Source organism: Lasioglossum baleicum, chromosome 4, assembly GCF_051020765.1.
Source record: "Lasioglossum baleicum chromosome 4, iyLasBale1, whole genome shotgun sequence".
NCBI lineage: Eukaryota > Metazoa > Arthropoda > Insecta > Hymenoptera > Halictidae > Lasioglossum > Lasioglossum baleicum.
In genome coordinates this window covers 10178896-10201586 of record NC_134932.1, presented here as the reverse complement: position 1 = coordinate 10201586, position 22691 = coordinate 10178896, and the positions used below count along the sequence as shown (strand labels likewise).

At 35.8% G+C, this 22691-nt stretch overlaps 2 protein-coding genes across 3 annotated transcripts; both read left to right on the top strand.

Moving 5' to 3' along the window:
* The first annotated feature begins 1926 nt into the window (after positions 1–1926).
* Positions 1927–10221, top strand: LOC143207815 (fatty acyl-CoA reductase wat). Of its 2 annotated transcripts, none has more exons than XM_076421617.1 (9): positions 1927–2110; positions 3881–4051; positions 7694–7787; positions 7857–8102; positions 8172–8317; positions 8382–8681; positions 9300–9581; positions 9666–9929; positions 10013–10221. In XM_076421617.1, the coding sequence occupies exons 2-9, from the start codon at positions 3894–3896 to the stop codon at positions 10119–10121; spliced, it is 1599 nt and encodes a 532-aa protein (XP_076277732.1). In that variant the 5' UTR covers positions 1927–2110; positions 3881–3893; the 3' UTR covers positions 10122–10221. The 2 variants fall into 2 exon arrangements, with proteins under 2 accessions (XP_076277732.1, XP_076277731.1); XM_076421616.1 differs by having other exon boundaries at positions 3873–4051.
* A 145-nt stretch (positions 10222–10366) lies between these two features.
* On the top strand, positions 10367–20302 carry LOC143208485 (uncharacterized). The gene is made up of 17 exons (XM_076422956.1): positions 10367–10955; positions 11126–11310; positions 13522–13615; positions 13685–13930; positions 14000–14145; positions 14210–14509; positions 15618–15899; positions 15984–16247; positions 16331–16422; positions 17567–17741; positions 18092–18185; positions 18471–18716; positions 18825–18970; positions 19039–19338; positions 19441–19725; positions 19798–20055; positions 20164–20302. The coding sequence occupies exons 2-17, from the start codon at positions 11147–11149 to the stop codon at positions 20267–20269; spliced, it is 3198 nt and encodes a 1065-aa protein (XP_076279071.1). The 5' UTR covers positions 10367–10955; positions 11126–11146; the 3' UTR covers positions 20270–20302.
* Positions 20303–22691: the final 2389 nt, after the last annotated feature.

Here is a 22691-nt window from a genome sequence, read left to right as displayed (position 1 = left end):
CTTTGTTCCTGCACAGCTCTTAGTTCTAATTCGCTGACGATGGCAAATATTCGTGTCTTCGCACAGTGGTCGGAAATCGCCAAAACGTGCCCAAAATAGGAAAGAGTACTCCAATTTAGTTAAAAATTGATACTCATAGGTTTTTAGGGTCGCTGATAATGACTAAATAAGTAACAAATGAACAATTTAAAATTTTAAGACAACAAAATTGAAACAGTTAATTAAAAGATGATTACAAAAAATATATATTTATTACGGTAATTATCAGAACATAAAAATCAGTTTTTAATGAATTTTAGTGGAAATTTCATCTCGATTTCAAGAGTTATTATAAAATGTCACGAACCAGCCCACTGTGTTCTTCGGTCGTCCGAGATTGTATATCGCGGTGCAGCGTTCGCTTCAAATAATTTTAATTTCGTCAATTTTCAAATGTACAGTTTTTTTAAAAACAGGTCCGTGAAGGGGACACTTGGGGCTATATCCCCATTTTTTCAATTTTTGAAAAAGTGACTCACCGTGAAAACACAGCATTTGTTTAAAACAATTGCAAAATGAATGGTAAGAAAGACATTTTTTTCAAATAACAACAGTTTGAGTGGATACTCTTATGTTTTCACTACAAGCTCCTAAAAACTCATTTTTCTCGGTTTGCTAGTTCTGCTTATTATAATCGTATTCTGAATCAGTGAGTCGACAAAACGCATAGCTGAGCGTCTGGACTGATCGACTCGAAAGTGAAAGTGAAATTCTGGATCGTCGACTTGACCGCGCATCCCTTAGGCCTTTTACCACCGGCTGTGCAGTTCGTCGACCTGGCCGTACGTCCCTTAGCTTTCGGTACTGTCGTATACCTGAAGACATCTGTGCAGTTCGTCACCGAGTGACCCAGTGACACAACTTTCGAAGCAGCAAATGGATTTACGGCTGAATAAGTGAGTTTTTAATACAATTAGTTTCTGCTTCTTCCCTCGTTCGGGTAAAATTGCCGTAAGTCGGGTAAAGAGATCCACCCATATGAATTGACAAGTAAAGTTCTTCCGACCGACAAAAACTGTAAAGGGTAATGTTGTTCAGAATCATGGTCTTGACAACATATCCAAAGCTCATCCAAATCGGGTAGAAGATAGTACATCGATCGATTTACAATGACAAGTTTTTACAATTATGTATCTCGTAAACTAAAGCCGGCCGACAAAAACTGTAAAGGGAAATGTTGTTCAGAATCATGGTCTTGACAACATATCCAAAGCTCATCCAAATCGGGGAGGATTCACATAATCTCGAGAAACTCTTGTTCGTTACGGCATCGCGGCGTTACACCACGCTCGTCTCCCGGCGCTCCGGGCTGAACGTGCCATCGCGCGTCTAGGTCGCGCTGTGATTGGTCCGTGTTTTTCGTTAATAACTCCTAAACAAAGCCCCGGCTGACATTGGTGCAAAGGAAAATGTTGCTTCAAATGACATAAGAAACCTCCCATTTCCCAGAGTCGAAGGGGTTTTGGGACACCCTGTATTTATTGAACACACAACTGAGAATAACAATATAAATGTAAACTCTTTAATAATTAATTGCGTAACCGTAATTCGTGTTCCGTTTATTGTTTGTTTGTCTAACTATTTACATCGTTGGTTACGTAGTCAATCGGTATCGCATCAATTGACTCACGCACGCACACATATAATACACACATACAAATATTATTACACGCATACAGAAAACATTCAAAATCTCGCTCCTACACTAGTTTTGAGTATTAAATTGTGAAGACGCGCGGGGCTTTGAACTTTGCCGGCGACTCGACTCTCCGCGTCGCATTAGTAGTGGTTCACACCGATATACCTAAGCCGAGATCAGATTACTACAGTGGAGGGGATATTCTTTTTGCAATTATCGTGTACTGCCTTTTTACGACTATAGCCGTACAACAGTCGATATTCTGTCGCCTACGTGTTTGTGACACAATGCTCCGTGGACGGACGTCATCTTAATTGTTATTATACATATATTGTTTCCGCGGAGGAAAGTAGGCAGTTTAAAGTCATTCGTCGTTGAGTACGCATCGTACTCAATATCAGTATCATCGTGATCGGAGGTAGTTTAGATCAGGTGAGTGATAGAAAAGTCAACACATTTTTTTTACCTGATTCCTAAAATTCTTTAGTAACTTTTATATAGAACTTCGTCTTCGATTGGAGTGCGTGACATTCTGTATTATACAGTAAGGAGCGAAACTGAACCAATAACAAAAAGTTTTGTATAAATCATTATTTATTGCTAGGAATATAGAAGAATAACAAAAAGTCAACATTATAATTATTTTTATCATAGTTAGAAGTAACTTAAAAAATTTTTTTCAATAATTAATGTCTCCTCGTTTAGCAATGACAACAAAAATAGATTGACTCGGTTTTGCACCACGTCCAATACTTGGCAGTATTTAATATATTATTCATTTTTAATATTTCGTCCACAACCCTTGTGCTTGTAAAAGTGCACTAATTCGCTTTGGCATACTTTCTACTAATTTTTTGCAATAATCCGGAGATATTTGTTCCCACTGTTCTTGAATTCTATCATACAAATCTGTGATTGAAGTTGGTTGGGAGTCATATGAATCCCGAAGTCGTCTTTTTAGTAAACCCCATAGATTCTCTATGGAGTTGAGGTCAGGGCTCTGTGCAGGCCAATCCAGAACAGAAAATTTTTTAGTACTGAGCCAATTTTTTACACTTTTAGCAGTGTGCTTAGGGTCTCGATCATGCATGAAAATTACATTTTTTTCTTCAAAAGGCATATTTTCAACAGCATCTATGAGATGATCTTGTAAAATATCCTTGTATATGTACTGATTCATGATGCCATTAATTCGGTGCAGTGATCCAACACCAAATGCTGTTAGGCACCCCCAGAACATTAAGGATCCGCCTCCATGCTTTAACGTTTGTTACACATGTCGTGGTTTAAGCCTTTCATTTTTACGAATCCAGCACCAAGACATGCCATCTGAACAAATTCTGTTAATTTTGGTCTCGTCTGACCAAATAACCCGTTCCCAGTCAGTAATTGTCCAGTTTTGATATTTTGTAGCAAATTCCAAACGACGTTTAATATTTTTTTTCGATAACATTGGCTTCTTTATTTTCTTAATGCTTCTAAACTCAGCTCCTTTGAGGGTTCTTCGTGCTGTCCACTGACTTATTTGTATATTCGTATAAATAATAGAACTTGAAGCTTCACCAGATGTGACAAACTGTATAATCCTTCGTTCATCCTGCGGTGATAATATTTTTGGTCTTCCTCCAACATTTAATAATGTACTTTTACAGTATTTTTTTCTTATTCTCTGCACTGTCGATTGACTAACACTGCAAGTTTTCGCTGTCTTACGTATTGACAAGCCGTCATTCAAAAGAGAAATGACTTTTTTTACACAATTTGGAGCAATTGACTTCATATTTATTCTTACTTCACTTGCGTGCTTTTCCGTTCGACTGATTGCGAAGAACTGAGTGTTAAGACGTAGACTAGTAGTTTGTAAACATACCAAAGTGCTAGATGTAAACATACTACGAGAACATTCCACGTAAACATTTCTTGTAGGGACCGGTGCAAAACCGAGTCAATCTATTTTCGTTGTCATTGCTAAACGAGGAGACATTAAGTATTGAAAAAAACTTCTTAAGTTACTTCTAACTATGGTAAAAATAATTATAATGTTGATTTTTTGTTATTCTTCTATATTCCTGGCAATAAATAATGATTTATACCAAACTTGTGGTTATTGGTTCAGTTTCGCTCCTTACTGTACATAGGATTGAAAAACGTAGAATTGACAAGTTCTCATGTTAAGCTTTGAATGTTATGCAAGTGTAACAGGTATACCGACGAGATGACTTCCGACAGGAGTGACACGAAGAATCAATCTAATTCACAAGTTTCGGAGAACAATAGGAAAAGCGAGATCGTCGAATTTTATAATGGGACCACCGTTCTGATAACAGGTGGGACAGGATTCCTGGGGAAACTACTCATCGAAAAATTACTGAGGTGACCCTTCTCAAAGACAGACATATTCAATTTTTCATATTAATCTTTCATACTTCAATATAACATGAACAAGTATAATTGCAATTTAAAAATTCACACTGATATTTGCATTACTATTCTTATTAGACATTAATATTTTTATATGACTGCGTCTACCGCGTCGACCGCGCCGAGAGTTGAAACGAAAGCCGAACGTAGAGAAGGAAAGCATGAAATACGGATCGCGTGGCCGAAGCGTATGGGTGTGAATCACTACTAATCGAATGTACAAAGACTTCTTTATGTTTCATTATTTTTTCATGGGACTGTCATTCATTTATTTCCAGCATTTTTCTGATTAAAATAACACCAAACACGATATAATTTCAACTGTATTTAGTGGTTTAATCGACGATGAAAGTTTCGGGCGCAAGGAAGGACAGCGAACACGCGGGCCTTTGAACTGTGCCGGCGACAGCGACTGTCCGCGTCTCTTTCTTTTCCCATGTTGTCCTGCCTGTCCTTCCTTGCGCCCGAAACTTACATCGTCGATTGAACTACTAAATACAGTTGGAATATCGTGTTTGGTGTTATTTTAATCAGAAAAATGCCAGAAATAAGTTGGTGAAAGTCCAATAAAAAAATAATGAAAAATGAAGAAGTTTTACTCGAGTCGTGATCAATCATCGCCGCCCTGCGGCACACAGTGAGCAATTTGAACGAAATCGGCGACAAAATCAAAGAACTTTCGATAGAAATAAGATAGAGCGATGAAATTTTTTTAAATTAACGCTGAAACTTTGCACAATATGGGAAAAATAGGGAGATTATAGTACGACCGCGTTTTTTAACCTTGAAAACAGTCGTTAAACCTGCACAATTTCAAGAAAATTTTGGTTTTTCAATACCACGCGCGGAAAATTTTTTTTAACATGTTATGCATCACTTCCAGTAGATTTTTCACGCTGATTTCAAATCTGGCCTCAAAATTTGCATTTTTTTCGAAGTCAGTTTAATTTTTTTTTATAAAATTTTTTTATTTCACCCTTTTTAGTGGAACAAGCAGAATTTGTAGAACACCGTAGGATGGTTTTTCGGTCTTATTGGTTATTTGCGATAAAAGCCGCAGTGAATGAAAATAAAAACGTGGTAAAAATGCACAATTTGTTTTTAAGGGACCAAGCGGGAGACATAAGGTTTCGTCCTGATTGGTCCATCCACCTCTGAGTAATCGGTGAACATACATAGAAAAAAAAGCGAAAAAAGGCACATACAGATCGAATCGAGTAATCTCCTTTTTTTCGAAATCGGTTAAAAATATTTAGCATTTCATTTTAAAAAATGTAGGTCACCTTTGTTTCTAAAAAAATATTAAAAATAAAAACAATTGAGATGTGCTATCATATTGCTAGTAAAATATGCTACAATTTTCTTCTCTTTGGTTTTTTTCTAATGTTTACCGTTTACGAGAAAAACGCTGGTACAAATTAGCGCAAACAACCTACAGTTCAAACCGAACTTACGTATAAGTCTCATAATCGTATAAATTAATGTGAATGTAAACTATATTAATTACTCATTTTAAAAGATTAACAGAACAACGTATTATCCAAATGTTTGTTGTGTATCCTACTGTTCTGAAAATGTTGTGGCGACATCATTTCACGCGCCAATATTAATGGAATAGTTCAAAAGGTTCATCCGGTCTATTCAGAATAATCAGAACCAGTGTCATAACGTTCCTAATTGGAATTAATAAATATTTTGATGAATAGTAATAATAGATGAATAATAGATGAAACAGTGCAATTTTCCCGGACGTATCCGGAGGCTATTATTTCCATTTTGTTTACAAAAAATTATGATACCAATATTATTATGAGAAAACCTTTCAAATCATTGCTCATATATACCCGTCCACAAGTCACCGGACACTTATTCAAATTTGGATGCAGAAGATTTTTTGTTATTACAGGACCTATATTATGAAATAAAAATGGGACTTGCTGATTTTTTCTAATGTAGAGAACATGTAAATCAAAACTGACCAAAACATCGTATATTTTCTAAATTTTTATTGCAACTATTTTCCAATTTGGCTTCCAGCATTTTAACATTTATTCAAATACTATATGCATATATTTAATTTTGCATTGAAATATTATCGTATAATAGTTATATCTAATCAAAATAAAACAATCAATTTAAGCTGAAGGCTTCTATTCTATAATTACCATTTTGTTGAAGATAAGTGAGTGTCCGGTGATTTATGAACAGGAGTGTACATACAGTGAACCACGAAAGTATTTGAACGCACTTTAAAACAGTATAACTTTTTTATAATTGTATCAAACGACCTGATGTCTTGTAAGCAATTAGAAGCATTGGTTTACTAAATGATCTGCAAAAAATATTTTCCAAAAATTACAATTTGCATGCAAAAATAAAATGAGCATTCTTTTAAATTTTTTATTTGAGTCCTTAATGAAAATTTAAAATATACAGGGTGAGGTGCCAGAACCAGGCCACTTGAATAACTCGACTGCTATTGGTGTTAGGAAGAAATGCATTAGATGGAACTTGCTTAGTTTCGAGGGGGCATTAATCAGATGATAGTAGCTTTTCTGTAGGTGGACGCGTAAAGGACATATGAAGGTCAACTTCATTTTTTTTAATGGAATGAGGTATTTTTTAATACATCAATCGATGCAGCTGGACATTCGTTATAAAAAAGTACTAATCTATGTATGTCGAAAAGTTAATAGTTCAGGAGATATTTGAATTTAAATAATTGTAAGACGTTAGCGTTTACTTACTTGCGTAACGTTTTACAATAGTACACACACGACAGTAATGGTATTTTAGAGTTATTTAAATTCAAATATCTCCTGAACTATTAACTTTTCGACATACATAGGTTAGTACTTTTTTATAACGAATGTCCAGCTGCATCGATTGATGTATTAAATTGAAACCAAGCAAGTTCCATCTGATGCATTTCTTCCTAACACCAATAGCAGCTGAGTTATTCAGGTGGCCTCTTTCTGGCGCCTCACCCTGTATGTTTCGTAGATCTATGTTAGTTATACAAATGCTGAAAATTTCATCAAAATTGATTAACATACCCAAGAGCTACAAGTGGCTAAATGTGGTGAAAATCATAGTTTTTCGCGACTTTTGGTCAGTTTCTCTTTAAAATTCTTACATATTTCAATGCGTGTCGTTTTTTTCTACGTCAACCGATTTCGATGACATTTTCAGCATGTGTATAACTAACATATATCTACGAAACGTATATTTTAATATTACATTATGGGCTCTAATAAAAAAGTTATGAAAGGTGCCTCTTTTACTTCCTCATGTCAGTTTTAGCAATTGCAATGCTTTCATAATTTTTTTGCATGTAATTTGGTAAATTAATTCTTCTAATTGCTTAAAAAAAGTCAGGTCGTTTGGACAGATCATAAAAAAGTTATACTGTATTACAGTACGTTCAAAGTACAAATACTTTCGTGATTCACTATATGTATGTATGGAAATAGTAGATGTGTTTGCGTAAAAGCTGGGATTACAAACCGCGACGTTGCTGAATCGTTAAAATTGTTTTCATATAAATAAAATAATCTATATTTTTATGAACACGCCTATGTTACATAATTACAGGTCCTGCCCAGATATTAAAACCATTTACATGTTGATAAGACCGAAAAAGGGGAAATCCGTGGAAGAACGATTCAAAGAAAACTTCCAGGAAGTTGTATGTAATGTATTCGAACAAATATATAAATAATGATAGAGTACTAATCAATATCTTTTATGAATCTAGATCTACGACAGATTGAAGAAGGAACAGCCAAGTTTTCTAAGCAAAGTAGTAATGATAGAGGGTGACGCGGCCGCAGAAGACTTTGGCATGACACCGGAAGTTAGAGCAGCGTTGATGGATACGAATATTATTTTCCACGCTGCTGCAACTGTTCGGTTCGACGAAAAACTCCGTGTGGGTGTGAACACGAACGTGAGAACTACAAAATGTTTGTTGTTGTGGGCGAAACAGCTGTCAAACTTGAAGGTATCCTAACAATTTTCTTAAACATTTACAACGAAATGATTAATCTGTCTTTAATTAATCCGTTCATAGGCATTCATCTACGTGTCGACTGCATTCTCAAACTGCGTTAACAAAACGATCGACGAAATCCATTACCCACCTCCCATTGATGCCGATAAATTGATAACATTGGTAGATTGCTTGGACGACGATAGACTTCTAGCAGCAGGACCTTCGTAAGCATTGTTGCAAAAAATGACAGCGGTAGTTACGATAAATTACAATTGTCGTATCTTATAGATTGGTCCAGAATTGCCCGAATAATTATATCTTTACGAAAGCAGCCGCAGAGAATGTTGTACTAAAATACGCAGATGATTTTCCAGTAGGGATAGTTCGACCTTCTATTGTCACATCAACGGCTGAGGAACCACTCACATCATGGATAAACAATTACTATGGTGCTACCGGCGTAGCTATGGCATCTTGTCTTGGATTGATGCATACGATTCACTGCGTACCCGAGTGTAAAGCAGAAATCATACCTGCGGATTATGTTATAGCGAACATTGTTGCTGCTGCTTGGGACATTTGGAATAGGTAAAAATTTTAGACGCACGCATATTCATTTTATATTTTATGCATTTATGACAAAAATGGGCGGGTTCAATTTAAAACAATAGGAACATTAGAAAAATTTAAAGCCACTGTTATATTACGTTCAACCTATTGAACATATTAAGAAAGAAAATAAATTTCTACTTCCCTCCAGTTTATTGCAATTTAGGTAGAATGTTTTGATTTTGCATAAAGATCCGCTGTTTCTATTTAGCTTCAAGATGCCGTGTAACCTATAAAGTGTAAATGGCACATTTTAAACTTTCATTACAAGCACAGATAAAAAGGTTAGATATTGAGATTTCTAAATTTTCATTACAAATTATGATTTTCTATTAATCTTTTTCATATATTACCTAGTAAACGGTTCGGTCCAATTTTAAAACTGTTATTAGTTGTTAAAAGGTGTGCACTTAATTTTGTCGCCAACCGATTTAGTTTCGATCTAAACCATTCAATGGTTTCTAAGATTTCTGTCAGTTTTATTGTCTTAATTTCCTTACTTTGCGAGACTGATCAGAGTGTCATTGCATCTTTCCATTTCCCTAGCTTCGCTTACCGGAAATTAACTGAAGAAAGTGACTGTAAATGATTTTGTAGAAAAGCTGCAGCGAAATTAGAGCAAAAGTCAAATATACCGGACGAAGAAAGGATACCTGTTTACAATATAGTGGCTTCACCTCAAAATCCACTCGATTGGCAGACGTATATGAAATACACTAGCCTATATGGCATACCAATCGCCTCCGTTAAACAAGTTTGGTACTACATGTTATGGCTGAATAGATACTTAATTGTCCATCAAATATGCGCTTTTTTCTTGCACATAATACCGGCGTATATTGTGGACACAATCGCACGCCTTGTGGGTCGGAAACCTATGTACGTTCGATATTATACGTACATATAACAATTACACGAAATGAACGAATCGTTATTTTCATTAATAAAAAATATATTTTTCAGTTTAGTAGATGCGTACAGGAAAATAGGTAAATTTAGTACCGTAATACATTATTTCTCGACGCTAGAGTGGGACTTCCGGAACGAAAACGTTCGAAAAATGTGGTGGAAATTAAACGCTGTCGATCGGAAACTATTTAACTTCAACGTAGAGAACATAAATTGGGAATTGTATTTATACTACAACATTAGAGGCATTCGTGTATACTTGCTCAATGATCCACTAGAACAACAATCCCTGGCCAAAGGACGTGCTAAATATGCCAAGTAATATTTAATGTTATAGTACTACAATTTCTATGATTAATAATGCACTCGATTTTATTAGACATAATCTTTTTGCATTTCAGGCTACGTATCGCGCATTACACGGTATTGACATTATATCCGATGTTACTTCTATGGATTGCCGTATCTTTTGTATCATTTCTTTGGTCCTTCTGTCCCTTGTCACATTAGTGTTTAATGCTGTCGGTTTTGTAATTTTTTTATTCCAGATTGACTGGTGCCATTACACGAGGCCTATTGTAAAATACATGACATTGAAGATATTTAATACTTATCCTTGATCTATGTTTTGTTATGTACCCAGATAGCATGCGACATATACACGGTGTCCCAAAATTCCTTCAACGTTATTAACGAAAAACACGGACTAATCAGAGCGCGACCTAGATGCGAGTTGGCACAGTCGGCCAATTGACGGTTGGCGCGACGGGAAGGACAGAATAATACAAATTACGTCTCGTAAACGAAAATATAGGACATTTGAGGGCAATAGCGGTCTAGTTAATCGATCTAGCGCTTTCGACTGCTGAAAAACCCCATTTTTGTATTATCGAGAAATGAGAACGCGCATCCCGCACCCTTTCAATCCTGGAAAAACGAGTCTACTCCCTTAAATATCTATTCTGCTGCAATTGTAGAATGCATAAAAAATATGTGCTCTATATAAATCAATTTTATAAATTCTGTGTTAGATAGGTTATTTTATCGAATTCCGTTGAAGTCAGTTGCAATTATGATATGATCAAATAATGAATATTCGGGACTACATTCCAATGAAACGAACGAAGTATAAACTAAATTAGGATGTTGATGAGAGCCGGTTGCACGTGTTACATGTATGTATAATATATGTACATACATATGTACGTTATATATGCACTCTTATAGGTGTGCGAGTTTTTCTTTTTACCTATTGTTCCCGAGAAGGACAGTACGCAGTTTAAATTCATTCGTCATTGAGTACGCATCGAATCACTTATCGCGTTCGGAGTTAGTCTAGACCAGGTGAGTGATAGAAATGTCGACACATTTTTTTTACCTGATTCCTGAAATTCTTTAGTAGCTTTTATTAGAACTTCGTCTTCGATTGGAGTGTGTGACATTCTGTATTATACATAGAATTGAAAAACGTAGAATTGACAAGTTCTCATGTTAAGCTTTGAATGTTATGCAAGTGTAACAGGTATACCGACGAGATGACTTCCGACAGGAGTGACACGTTAACGAAGAATCAATCTAATTCACAAGTTTTGGAGAACAATGGGAAAAGCGAAATCGCCGAATTTTATAATGGGACGACCGTTCTGGTGACAGGTGGGACAGGATTTCTGGGGAAACTGCTCATTGAAAAATTACTGAGGTGATCCTTCTCAAAGACAGACATATTCAATTTTTCATATTAATCTTTCATATACATCGATATAACATAAAAAAGTAAAAAAAAACACAATAAAAATAAATATAACGAAGTATTTGAACGTTTACTTGACGTATATCACTTGATGAACGATCACTTGACGTGTCGCTGGCACTCCTTGTAGGGTATGTGTGACTGTAATGTAATTTAAATTAGATATCTATTTTCCATAATTATATTTTCATTTACACTTGGAGCAAGGTAAGTATTTAATCTTTTGAACTTACTTCTCATCATCGAATTTTTTAACTTCTGGTGATACCTAATTCTCATTTTTATCACCAGAAATTAAAGAATTTGTTGATCAGAAGTAAGTGAAAAAGATTAAATACTTATCTTTCTTCCTGTGTAAATGAAAATATAATTATGGAAAATAGATATGTAATTTAAATTACATTAAGGTCACACATAGCCTACAAGGAGTGCCAGCAACAATGACAGCGATACGTCAAGTGATTTCAAAATTCACGTAGAATTGGCTACTATCTCTTTAGACGACAAATGTTCAGAGAAATGTCTTCAGCAGAAAGGAAAGAGTCATCTTACATATATGAATAGTACACATGCACCCGCGAATGGCGGGTGGCGTAATCTTTTCAATCCTTCAGACCGAACTTACAGTGACTCGAATTAATATTCAGACGCTCTACAAAAGACGATAACTTTTTTAATATTGTGGTATACGATTTCATCTTTTTTGGGTATCTAGAGTAATTAGTTTACTACAGGATATGAAAAGAAATTTTTTCAAAAATTGCAATAGATCGGCATTGTAGAAAAAATACTAAAAGTTGCATTTTACAACATTTTTATGTGGGCCTATATTGAAAATTTAAAAAATACGTTCTTTTGATCTGTGTCAATTAGACATATTCTGAAAATTTCGTCAAAATCGGTCGACGTTGCAATGAGCTACAAACGTTTAAAGATAGTAAAAATTGCAGATTTTCACGCGCGCGATTTTCGGCCTCAAACTGCAATAAATCTTTCTTGCAATAAATACATCTTTCTTACATCTTTCAATGCCTGCCGTTTTTTCCAGCAACAACCGATTTCGATGAAACTTTGTGTTTCATTTTGAATACAAATTTTAGTATATTTTCTACACTTCCGAACAATTGCATTTTTTGAAAATTTCTTTTCACATCCTGTAGTAAACTAATTGCTCTAGCTTCCCAAAAATGTTCAAATCGTATAGTACAATATTAAAAAAGTTATCGTCTTTCTTAGAGCGTCCGATTATTAATTCGGGACACTGTACGTATAAGTTTCAGAATCGTATAAATTAATGTGAATGTAAACTATGTTAACTCCTCATTTTAAAAGATTAACAAAGCAACATATTATCAAAATGTCTATTCTTTATCCTATTGCTTTGAAAATGCTGTGACGACATCATTCCACGCGGCAATATTCAACGCAATAGTTCAAAAGGGTCATCCGGTCTATTCAGAACCACTGTCACAGTGTTTCTAACTGGAATTAATTAATATTTTGATGAATAATAAGAAAAAGTCCAATTCCCGGACGTATCCGGAGGCTATCCTTTTCACTTCGTTTACAAAAAATTATGTTGCCGTAGATCTCGAAGAGAAAATGATTGAAAAAACCTTTAAAGTCATTGCTTATACACCCCCGCCCATATGTCACCGGACACTTATTCAAATTTGGATGCAGACCATTTTTTGTCAATAAAAATTGTACTTGCTCATTTTTTCTAATGTAGTGAACATGTAACATTATTCTTGTATTTTCCAATTTTTTAAATTTAAGGGGGGTAACTGTTTTCCAGTTTGGGTTCTATATGTAGCTGTCCATAATCATCCTCCAATTTCTCAATCTCTTGTTTCCAATATTTACTCAAAGAGTATATGTATATATTTAATTTTGCATTAAAATATTCGTATAATAGCCACGTCTAATCAAAATGAAACAATCAATCAAGCTGAGTGTGTACATATGTCCATTTTTTAAAATTATTTATTTCTTTATAAAGGTCGCATGTACATACATATATGTATGTATGGAAACAGTAGATGTGTTTGCGTAAAAGCTGGGATTACAAACCGCGACGTTGCTGAATCGTTAAAATTGTTTTCATATAAATATAATAATATATATTTTTATGAACACGCCTATGTTACATAATTACAGGTCCTGCCCAGATATTAAAACCATTTACATGTTGATAAGACCGAAAAAGGGGAAATCCGTGGAAGAACGATTCAAAGAAAACTTCCAGGAAATTGTATGTAATGTATTCGAACAAATATATAAATAATGATAGAGTACTAATCAATATTTTTTATGAATCTAGATCTACGACAGATTGAAGAAGGAACAGCCAAGTTTTCTAAGCAAAGTAGTAATAATAGAAGGTGACGCGGCCGAAGAAGACTTTGGCATGACACCGGAAGTTAGAGCAGCGTTGATGGATACGAATATTATTTTTCACGCTGCTGCAACTGTTCGGTTCGACGAAAAACTCCGTGTGGGTGTGAACACGAACGTGAGAACTACAAAATGTTTGTTGTTGTGGGCGAAACAGCTGTCAAACTTGAAGGTATCCTAACAATTTTCTTAAACATTTACAATGAAATGATTAATCTGTCTTTAATTAATCCGTTCATAGGCATTCATCTACGTGTCGACTGCATTCTCAAACTGCGTTAACAAAACGATCGACGAAATCCATTACCCACCTCCCATTGATGCCGATAAATTGATAACATTGGTAGATTGCTTGGACGACGATAGACTTCTAGCAGCAGGACCTTCGTAAGCATTGTTGCAAAAAATGACAGCAGTAGTTAAGATAAATTACAATTGTTGTATCTTGTAGGTTGCTCCAGAATTGCCCGAATAACTATATCTTCACGAAAGCAGCCGCAGAGAATGTTGTACTAAAATACGCAGATGATTTTCCAGTAGGGATAGTTCGACCTTCTATTGTCACATCAACGGCTGAGGAACCACTCACATCATGGATAAACAATTATTATGGTGCTACCGGCGTAGCTATGGCATCTTGTCTTGGATTGATGCATACGCTTCACTGCGTACCCGAGTGTAAAGCAGAAATCATACCTGCGGATTATGTTATAGCGAACATTGTTGCTGCTGCTTGGGACATTTGGAATAGGTAAAAATTTTAGACGCACGCATATTCATTTTATATTTTATGCATTTATGACATAAATGGGCAGGTTCAAATTAAAACAATAGGAACATTAGAAATTTTAAAGCCACTGTTATATTACGTTAAACCTATTGAACATATTAAGAAAGAAAATAAATTTCTACTTCCTTCCAGTTTGTTGCAATTTAGGTAGAAAGTTTTGATTTTGCATAAAGATCCGCTGTTTCTATTTAGCTTCAAGATGCCGTGTAACGTATAAAGTGTAAATGGCACATTTTAAACTTTCATTACAAGCACAGATAAACGGGTTGGATATTGAGATTTCTAAATTTTCATTATAAATTGCGATTTTCTATTAATCTTTTTCATATATTACCTAGTAAAACGGTTCGGTCCAATTTTAAAACTGTTATTAGTTGTTAAAAAGTGTACATTTAATTTTGTCGCCATCCGATTTAGTTTCTATTTAAACCTGTAAAGGAATAGTAGGATCGTGGAAGGATGTGAAAGATAACGGAACTAGAACTGTTAGCTTAGTTTTTTAATGCACAGTCATTGTCCAGTTTATTTAAAATGAAGTCAAAGGAACGCGTCACCATTTAGAACTAACTTAAACTAGAACGTAAAGAGTTTAAACAAAAGAAGCTAGAATCCAGTGTAGGCTGCAAAGTAAAAGACCAGAGAAGTGCAATGGCCTTAGTATTTTAATCGCTCAAGCAAAGCGATAGTTTTAAAGTAGCGAAAAGTGTTAGCCGCTCAAGCGAAGCGGGAGTTCGAAAAGCAACTGACTCTTCGGGTAATCAGATGTGCCCGAAGAGTCAGAACGGTGGGGGTAGAGTAGAAGAGGAGCCTCTATGGTAGAGAATCATTGTTATGGTTTTGGCAACCCCGTCACCTCTCTCGGCCCTGTTCCATACTAAGTCGCATGCCGCCGCATAGCTCGCGCGATCCGCAACAAAACCATTCAATGGTTTTTAAGATTTCTGCCGTTTTTATTGTCTTAATTTCCTTACTTTTGCGAGACTGATCAGAGTGTCATTGCATCTTTCCGTTTCCCTAGCTTCGCTTACCCGAAATTAACTGAAGAAATTGACTGTAAATGATTTTGTAGAAAAGCTGCAGCGAAATTAGAGCAAAAGCCAAATATACCGGACGAAGAAAGGATACCTGTTTACAATATAGTGGCTTCACCTCAAAATCCACTCGATTGGCAGACGTATATGAAATACACTAGCGGATATGGCTTTGAAGTCCCCAGCAATTATATACTTTGGTACTACATGTTATGGCTGAATAGATACTTAATTGTCCATCAAATATGCGCTTTTTTCTTGCACATAATACCGGCGTATATTGTGGACACAATTGCACGCCTTGTGGGTCGGAAACCTATGTACGTTCGATATTATACGTACATATAACAATTACACGAAATGAACGAATCGTTATTTTCATTAATAAAAAATATATTTTTCAGTTTAGTAGATGCGTACAGGAAAATAGGTAAATTTAGTACCGTAATACATTATTTCTCGACGCTAGAGTGGGACTTCCGGAACGAAAACGTTCGAAAAATGTGGCGGAAATTAAACGCTGTCGATCGGAAACTATTTAACTTCAACGTAGAGAACATAAATTGGGAATCGTATTTATACTACAACATTAGAGGCATTCGTGTATACTTGCTCAATGATCCACTAGATCAACAATCCCTGGACAAAGGACGTGCTAAATATGCCAAGTAATATTTAATGTTATAGTACTAGAATTTCTATGATTAATAATGCATTCGATTTTATTAGACATAATCTTTTTGCATTTCAGGCTACGTATCGCGCATTACACGGTATTGACATTATATCCGATGTTACTTCTATGGATTGCCGTATCTTTTGTATCATTTCTTTGGTCCTTCTGTCCCTTGTCACATTAGTGTTTAATGCTGTCGGTTTTGTAATTTTTTATTCCAGATTGACTGGTGTCATTACACGAGGCCTATTGTAAAATACATGACATTGAAGATATTTAATACTTATCCTTGATCTATGTTTTGTTATGTACGATGATCTTGACTTGGAAATTGTTTTGTATGAAACTATGTATTAACTGTTTTCCATATTTATTAAAATGAAATACTAAACAAATGTATTTTGTATTTTAATATTTTTATGATATGTAATTATAATATTAATATATATGATAATATATTATAATTTATAATATGCTGTATTTACTTTCCACTCGTTAAATACTTGTTCTTGTAATTACATTTTTATGCATGTATCATGTCCAGGATAAGTATTATTTAGCACAATAAAGAAACACTGCCTATTATTTTGTTTCTTATTAATTAATGCGTGTGTTTGTCTGTTACTATAACCACTATTGTACAATATTACATAAGTAAACACATAATTTAATAAATATTTCGGTATTAAACATATGAAGGAAATTCAAATAACAGTTATAATATGAAATCGGATATTTTTACATTGTTAAATTATTCTACAGTTTATACAAACACACTTTCCTCGTTTTGGGTTACGAACTCGCATTTACAAAAACAATTAATTACTTCCTTATACGCAAAATGTCTTGACTTCATTCTTTTTATTCGAAAAGCAATAAAGTATTTGCCGGAATTAACATACAAAGATTTTTACATTTATATAAAACTCTATTTAATCACTACATTACAGTTGAAATTCATACGTCGTCGAATGCACTTCGAAAGCATCATTTTCGGAAGTTCTACAATCTAGCTAAACGGTGAGAAAATGTTTCATTATTTAAATAATTTTTACTTTTAAAAGTGCAGCCTAAATCTGTGATTGTACAGAGAGCGGTAAGCGGCAATATCAAAATTTATAAATAATATATAAATAAATATACAAATCGGCTTTGAAATTTTGCCGCTTTTCCTACTTCTACCCATATTTATGATAAACTTATTTCTATAATCTTTATGATTAACTTGCGATAATATTAGCCTTTACTGCACCTCAGTTATTAAAGATTCAGTATCAAAATCTTTCGTATTTATAATTTGACGATTATAAGCAACAGAGATGGCATCAGACACCAATGAAGCAAACAATTTATTGAACTCATCCGGACCACAAGTGTCGGAGACAAACGGAAGAAGCGAAATCGCTGAATTTTACAATGGAGCGAACGTCTTAGTAACTGGAGGAACAGGATTCGTTGGCAAGGTACTCATCGAAAAACTACTGAGGTAATTACTTTTAATAATAAACGTGTTTAAACTTTTCATCAATTTTTGCGTTTCAGTATTTTAAATACAGCAGGCCGCGCGTACATACGGTACATCGATACAGTCATTTTTAACACCAGAATTAATTAGTATTCATTTTTACCGACAAACAAGGAAGAATGATGGGTATAATGACCAGCGGAATTTAAAACTCATTTTATGCTTTATTTATAATTAGCCTGCGGATTTTATGCATTTTTATTGAAATAGAGTAGTTGAAATTTGAAATTCAAAATATTCACAAGATTTATTTACTTGAGATTAATATTGCTTATTTATTATGGATTTTCATTCGTATTGTTATTTTGTAGGTCCTGCCCAGGTATTGTAACAATTTACATGATAGTGAGACCGAAAAAGGGAAAGTCTGCAGAGGAACGGTTTAACGAAAGCTTCGGTGAAGCTGTACGTAATATGATTAAACGAATATTTAATAATAAACAAGACCGAATGGTAATAAGTAGACTGCGGATCTTTATGCATTTATGGCTCCTAAATATGTTCAAACAATGCTAGAATACAAAATTCCACAGAATCGAATACGATTTTTAATTATTTCGGATCTATATAAAGGCAACTACCACTGAAAAGATGTTATTTGTTCCCACTTTCTTGAAATTTGTCTTGAAAAATTCAAAATTGCATAAACATCCGGAGTCTAGTAATATGTGTTTTTGACGTGGTAACTAGGTATTCGATAGGCTGCGGCAAGAACAGCCAGATTTTCTAAAGAAGATAGTGATGGTAGTAGGCGATGCAGCTGAAGAAGATTTTGGCATGACCCCGGAAGTTAGAGAAATGTTGAAAAATACAAATTTCATTTTTCATGTAGCTGCTCTTATTCGGTTCGACGGCAAACTCCGTGTGCTAGTGAACACCAACGTGAGAACTACGAAGGTGTTATTACTGTGGGCAAAGGGACTGCCAAACTTAAAGGTACATTAACAATTCGTTCAAGTCTTTTGAAATTTCTTTTCCTGTAATGATTTTTTAAGAAGTTAAATATAGCACATACATATTTCATAATAATAAAATCGTCCACAGGCGTTCCTATACGTATCAACGGCATACTCGAATTGTCTGAATAAGACTATCGATGAAATTCATTATAAACCTCCCGTTGATGCCGATCATTTAATATCATTGGTAGGTTCTTTGAATGACGATCAAATCGACGCCATCGGGCCGCTGTAAGTATGAAAAAGACAAAAATTATGTAGAGAGCAGTAATGACAAATTGTAATTGTTCTATTTACAGATTGTACGCCGAAGGCCCTAATAACTATGTCGTGTCGAAAGCAGCTGCGGAAAATATTGTACTAAAATATGGTGATGGAGTCCCAGTAGGGATTGTTAGACCATCTATTGTCACAGCTACGGCTGAAGAACCAATTAAAGCATGGATAAACAATGTATATGGTGTTACCGGTACAGCTGTAGGAACTGGTGTTGGATTCATGCGTACAATGCATATCATACCGGAGATTAAAGCAGACGTTATACCTGCCGATTACGTGGTAGCCACTGTTATTGCTGCCTCTTGGGAAATTGGTACTAGGTACAAATTTTAACTCCATTTACATTTTAACACTAGATCGTACGGTATTTTAACGTATTTTAACCTTAGGTTCGATTCTACTACATTTGTATGATTTTCTAGAAAATCTGTAGGAAAATCGGAGCCAAACGCGGCAGCCTTACCTGATGCGGAAAGGGTACCCATTTATAATGCAGTAACTTCTACTCAAAATCCTCTAACTTGGCACCAATTCATAGAATGGAATAGGGAATACGGCGTTCAAGTTCCTTCTATGAAATGTATTTGGTATTTCATGTTTATATACGCCAGATACGAGTTTCTATATTATATCTATGCCTTCTTCTTACAAACAATACCAGCAATTATTGTAGACACCATTGCACGTCTTATGGGACGGAAACCAACGTACGTACATATTCGATATTGTAATAATTACATAAGACAATCATTTTCATAGAAGGATATTATATTATTCAGGTTAATGGATGCATATAAAAAAATAAATAAATTTGTTCTTGTGTTACACTACTTCTCGACGCGAGAGTGGGACTTTCGGAATGGAAATGTTCAGAAACTGTGGAGAAAATTGAATCCAGTCGACCAAAAAATTTTTAACTTTAACGTGGAAAATATAAATTGGAGTGATTACTTTTATCATCATATTAGAGGTCTTCGTATATACATTGTTGGCGATCCAATGGATACTTTGGAGCAAGCTCGTGTCAGATATAGCAGGTAATACCTATTTGCAAGAAACATTTGATTAGAAATACATTTGTTATTTAATGATTATTGAAATTACAATGATACTTTGTATATGTATATTAATATTGGATATTGCAGGATGCGTACAGCACATTATACACTGGTGACATTAGCTGTGCTATTACTTCTTTGGATTGCTGTGTCTCTCGTAACTTTTATGTCGTCGTATTGTCATTGGGATTAGTAACAGTTAATTGATGCGGACCGATATTTTCTAGCTGAAGTAAATAAATTATTTTAAACCATTCATTGTTCCTTCTCTTTCTTATTAATCAATTTGACTATACTTGAATCTGCAGAACTACTGATTTCTGAAATCCCTTGCAGTACAGATGTGCTGCTCCATCTGCACATACCACCGGAAGCTTTACTTGTAATCAATGCATCCAGCCAAGTCGATAAAATTCGGATCGTGATGCATGTACCATCAACAAATTACCAAATAACCCAGAAATAACTGGACCTGTTGACCTGTGGACCTGGAAACCTGTTCGTCGCTAACTCAACAAGTTTTTTTTAAAAATAAAAGGTCTTATCAACCTGTGTTCAAACTTCTCCGCCCGACTATTTCACATTTTTTGTCGGAGTGAACATGGCATTAGTTCCTACAATTCATATCGAGAGTTTCGATACTTCTTGTGGTAAAAGTACTTGTAGTAAACAATTTCTCTACCACTTCACCCATGCGATATTAAACAAATAAATAATGCTCACCCGCAAGTTTCCGAAAGTCCGCGCGTCCGTCACCTAAGTCGATGTGCTTGGCATTATCGATTTGGTCGTTTTAACGAGTGCCATTCATTAAGGCATCCAACCTCGATCCTCTCTTTTCTTCTTCTCCGATTTTTTCTTCGTTTTTTTTCAAAGCGAAACGAAAGTCCGCGTACAAGCCCGCGTAAAGATACCGTCCTCAAGTCGTCGTCGCGGCTATTCCCGCGCTGCGAGGCTACAATAGAGCGGAAGGTATGTACTAATTGGATGCAGCCTTTCAGCCCACTGGTAGGAGGCGAGAGGGGTTGGTTTTAGATTGGAAGAGAGCAATGTCGGAGGCTGGCGCCGTTGCTGGTCCCGGTGTGCTAGCACTGGCTGCGACAGATCGAGTTACACAAAGGCAGCTTTTTAATTGGATAACGTCATATCGACGCGTTCGCACGCGTGTCCTAACTTTTCCCATCGATTTGCCTGGTCCGCTGTCCCAGCGGCCAGAGAGCCACGCCGTTCTACCTACATACAGTCTGTCCCACAAGAGCTTGTCGCCGATATCTTCGAAACCTGTCACCCAATGAGTGAGCGATTAGGATGATGTAAACAAACGCAGATGTCTTTAATACGCTTTGACTGAGTATTTGTCAGTTTTGTTTCCGACAGTGAAAAGACCAGCTTTCCGAGATGAGTGCAGGGTACGCGAAACCATCAATTTGGTACGAAATGGAAAGCGGAAAACACCATCACCGTACTACCTTGGCCATCAATTTCCCCTGATGCAAACCCAATAGAAAATGTGTGGTCCATAATGAAGGGCAAGCTGAGAGGGAAACATATTAGCAAAATAAGAACTCTTGTACACTATATTTGGAAGATATTATGCAGAAATTAGTATGTCGAGACGCTACCAAGCTATAATTGCTAATCGAGGAGATTGGACCCCTTACTAAGTAAGAGCGTCTTATATCAAGTTTTTTACAAATTGTATATGAATATTTACAGAAATATCGTCGACACGCTCTTGTGGGACAGACTGTAGGATCGAACACACACGAGGTCGCGTCATACTCTAGCTCCGCTCTCTCGCCTCACCTGGCCGCACCTTTTCCCATAGCGGAACCAAGCAGAGCAACGCAGAGCAGAGCAGAGCAAGCTTTTCCTCCGCAATCGGCCCCTTTCCATCGTCATCGATACACGGGCGCGAACTCGTTAGCCATTTCGACAGAGTTCTCGCTGAGCGTGGCCACCGTCCACGGACAAAAATACGATACACACCCTGCACCATTCCCCCCACCTCCCCAATTCATCCCCGCGACGAACACGCGAACGCCCCTATCAAAGAACGCGATTGTATTCCCAATTTTCAATCAGTCCACCGACGACCGACAGAGGCCCAGGCGACCTCCAACGGGTCCGTGGCCACCGAATCCTGTTTTTCTAGTCCAACGACCGCGAACAACCCTGCTGGTTCCGGCAATGTTTTTCTAATCGCCCTTCCGCGAACCGCTCTCTCCCGAACACCCTGTCACAAAGCGGTGGGATTTCTCCTTGCTGTGAACTACGTGTAGCTAAAGATTCTTGCATCCTTCGATTTCCATGTCGTCGTGTTTACAGAGCAATTATTATCTATTGATGAGCTTCCGGCAGATAAAGTGTTAAAAGTGAGACGTACGCGTTGGAATCGTCATTTTCGTATCCATTATGATTTTTAATAAAAAATATATTAAAGCTATCGGCGTACTGGTTTGATATAATTTGTTATTTGAAAGCAATTTTGCAAATTACCACATTAACTTCAACGTTTCGATCTTAATTTAGATCACTTTCAAGAAATAATTACGTCTGTAAATTATTATATTATATGATATTATACTGCATGTTAAACTAGATTGAGGAAAACT

Coding starts and splice junctions, on each gene's coding strand:
- LOC143208485 (XM_076422956.1), top strand. CDS start 11,147: ATGACTTCCGACAGGAGTGACACGTTAACGAAGAATCAATCTAATTCA. Junction 13,616..13,684: donor AAGAAAACTTCCAGGAAATT/GTATGTAATGTA, acceptor TTATGAATCTAG/ATCTACGACAGATTGAAGAA. Junction 18,186..18,470: donor ACGAAAGCTTCGGTGAAGCT/GTACGTAATATG, acceptor CGTGGTAACTAG/GTATTCGATAGGCTGCGGCA.
- LOC143207815 (XM_076421617.1), top strand. CDS start 3,894: ATGACTTCCGACAGGAGTGACACGAAGAATCAATCTAATTCACAAGTT. Junction 8,318..8,381: donor CTTCTAGCAGCAGGACCTTC/GTAAGCATTGTT, acceptor CGTATCTTATAG/ATTGGTCCAGAATTGCCCGA. Junction 9,930..10,012: donor GGACGTGCTAAATATGCCAA/GTAATATTTAAT, acceptor TTTGCATTTCAG/GCTACGTATCGCGCATTACA.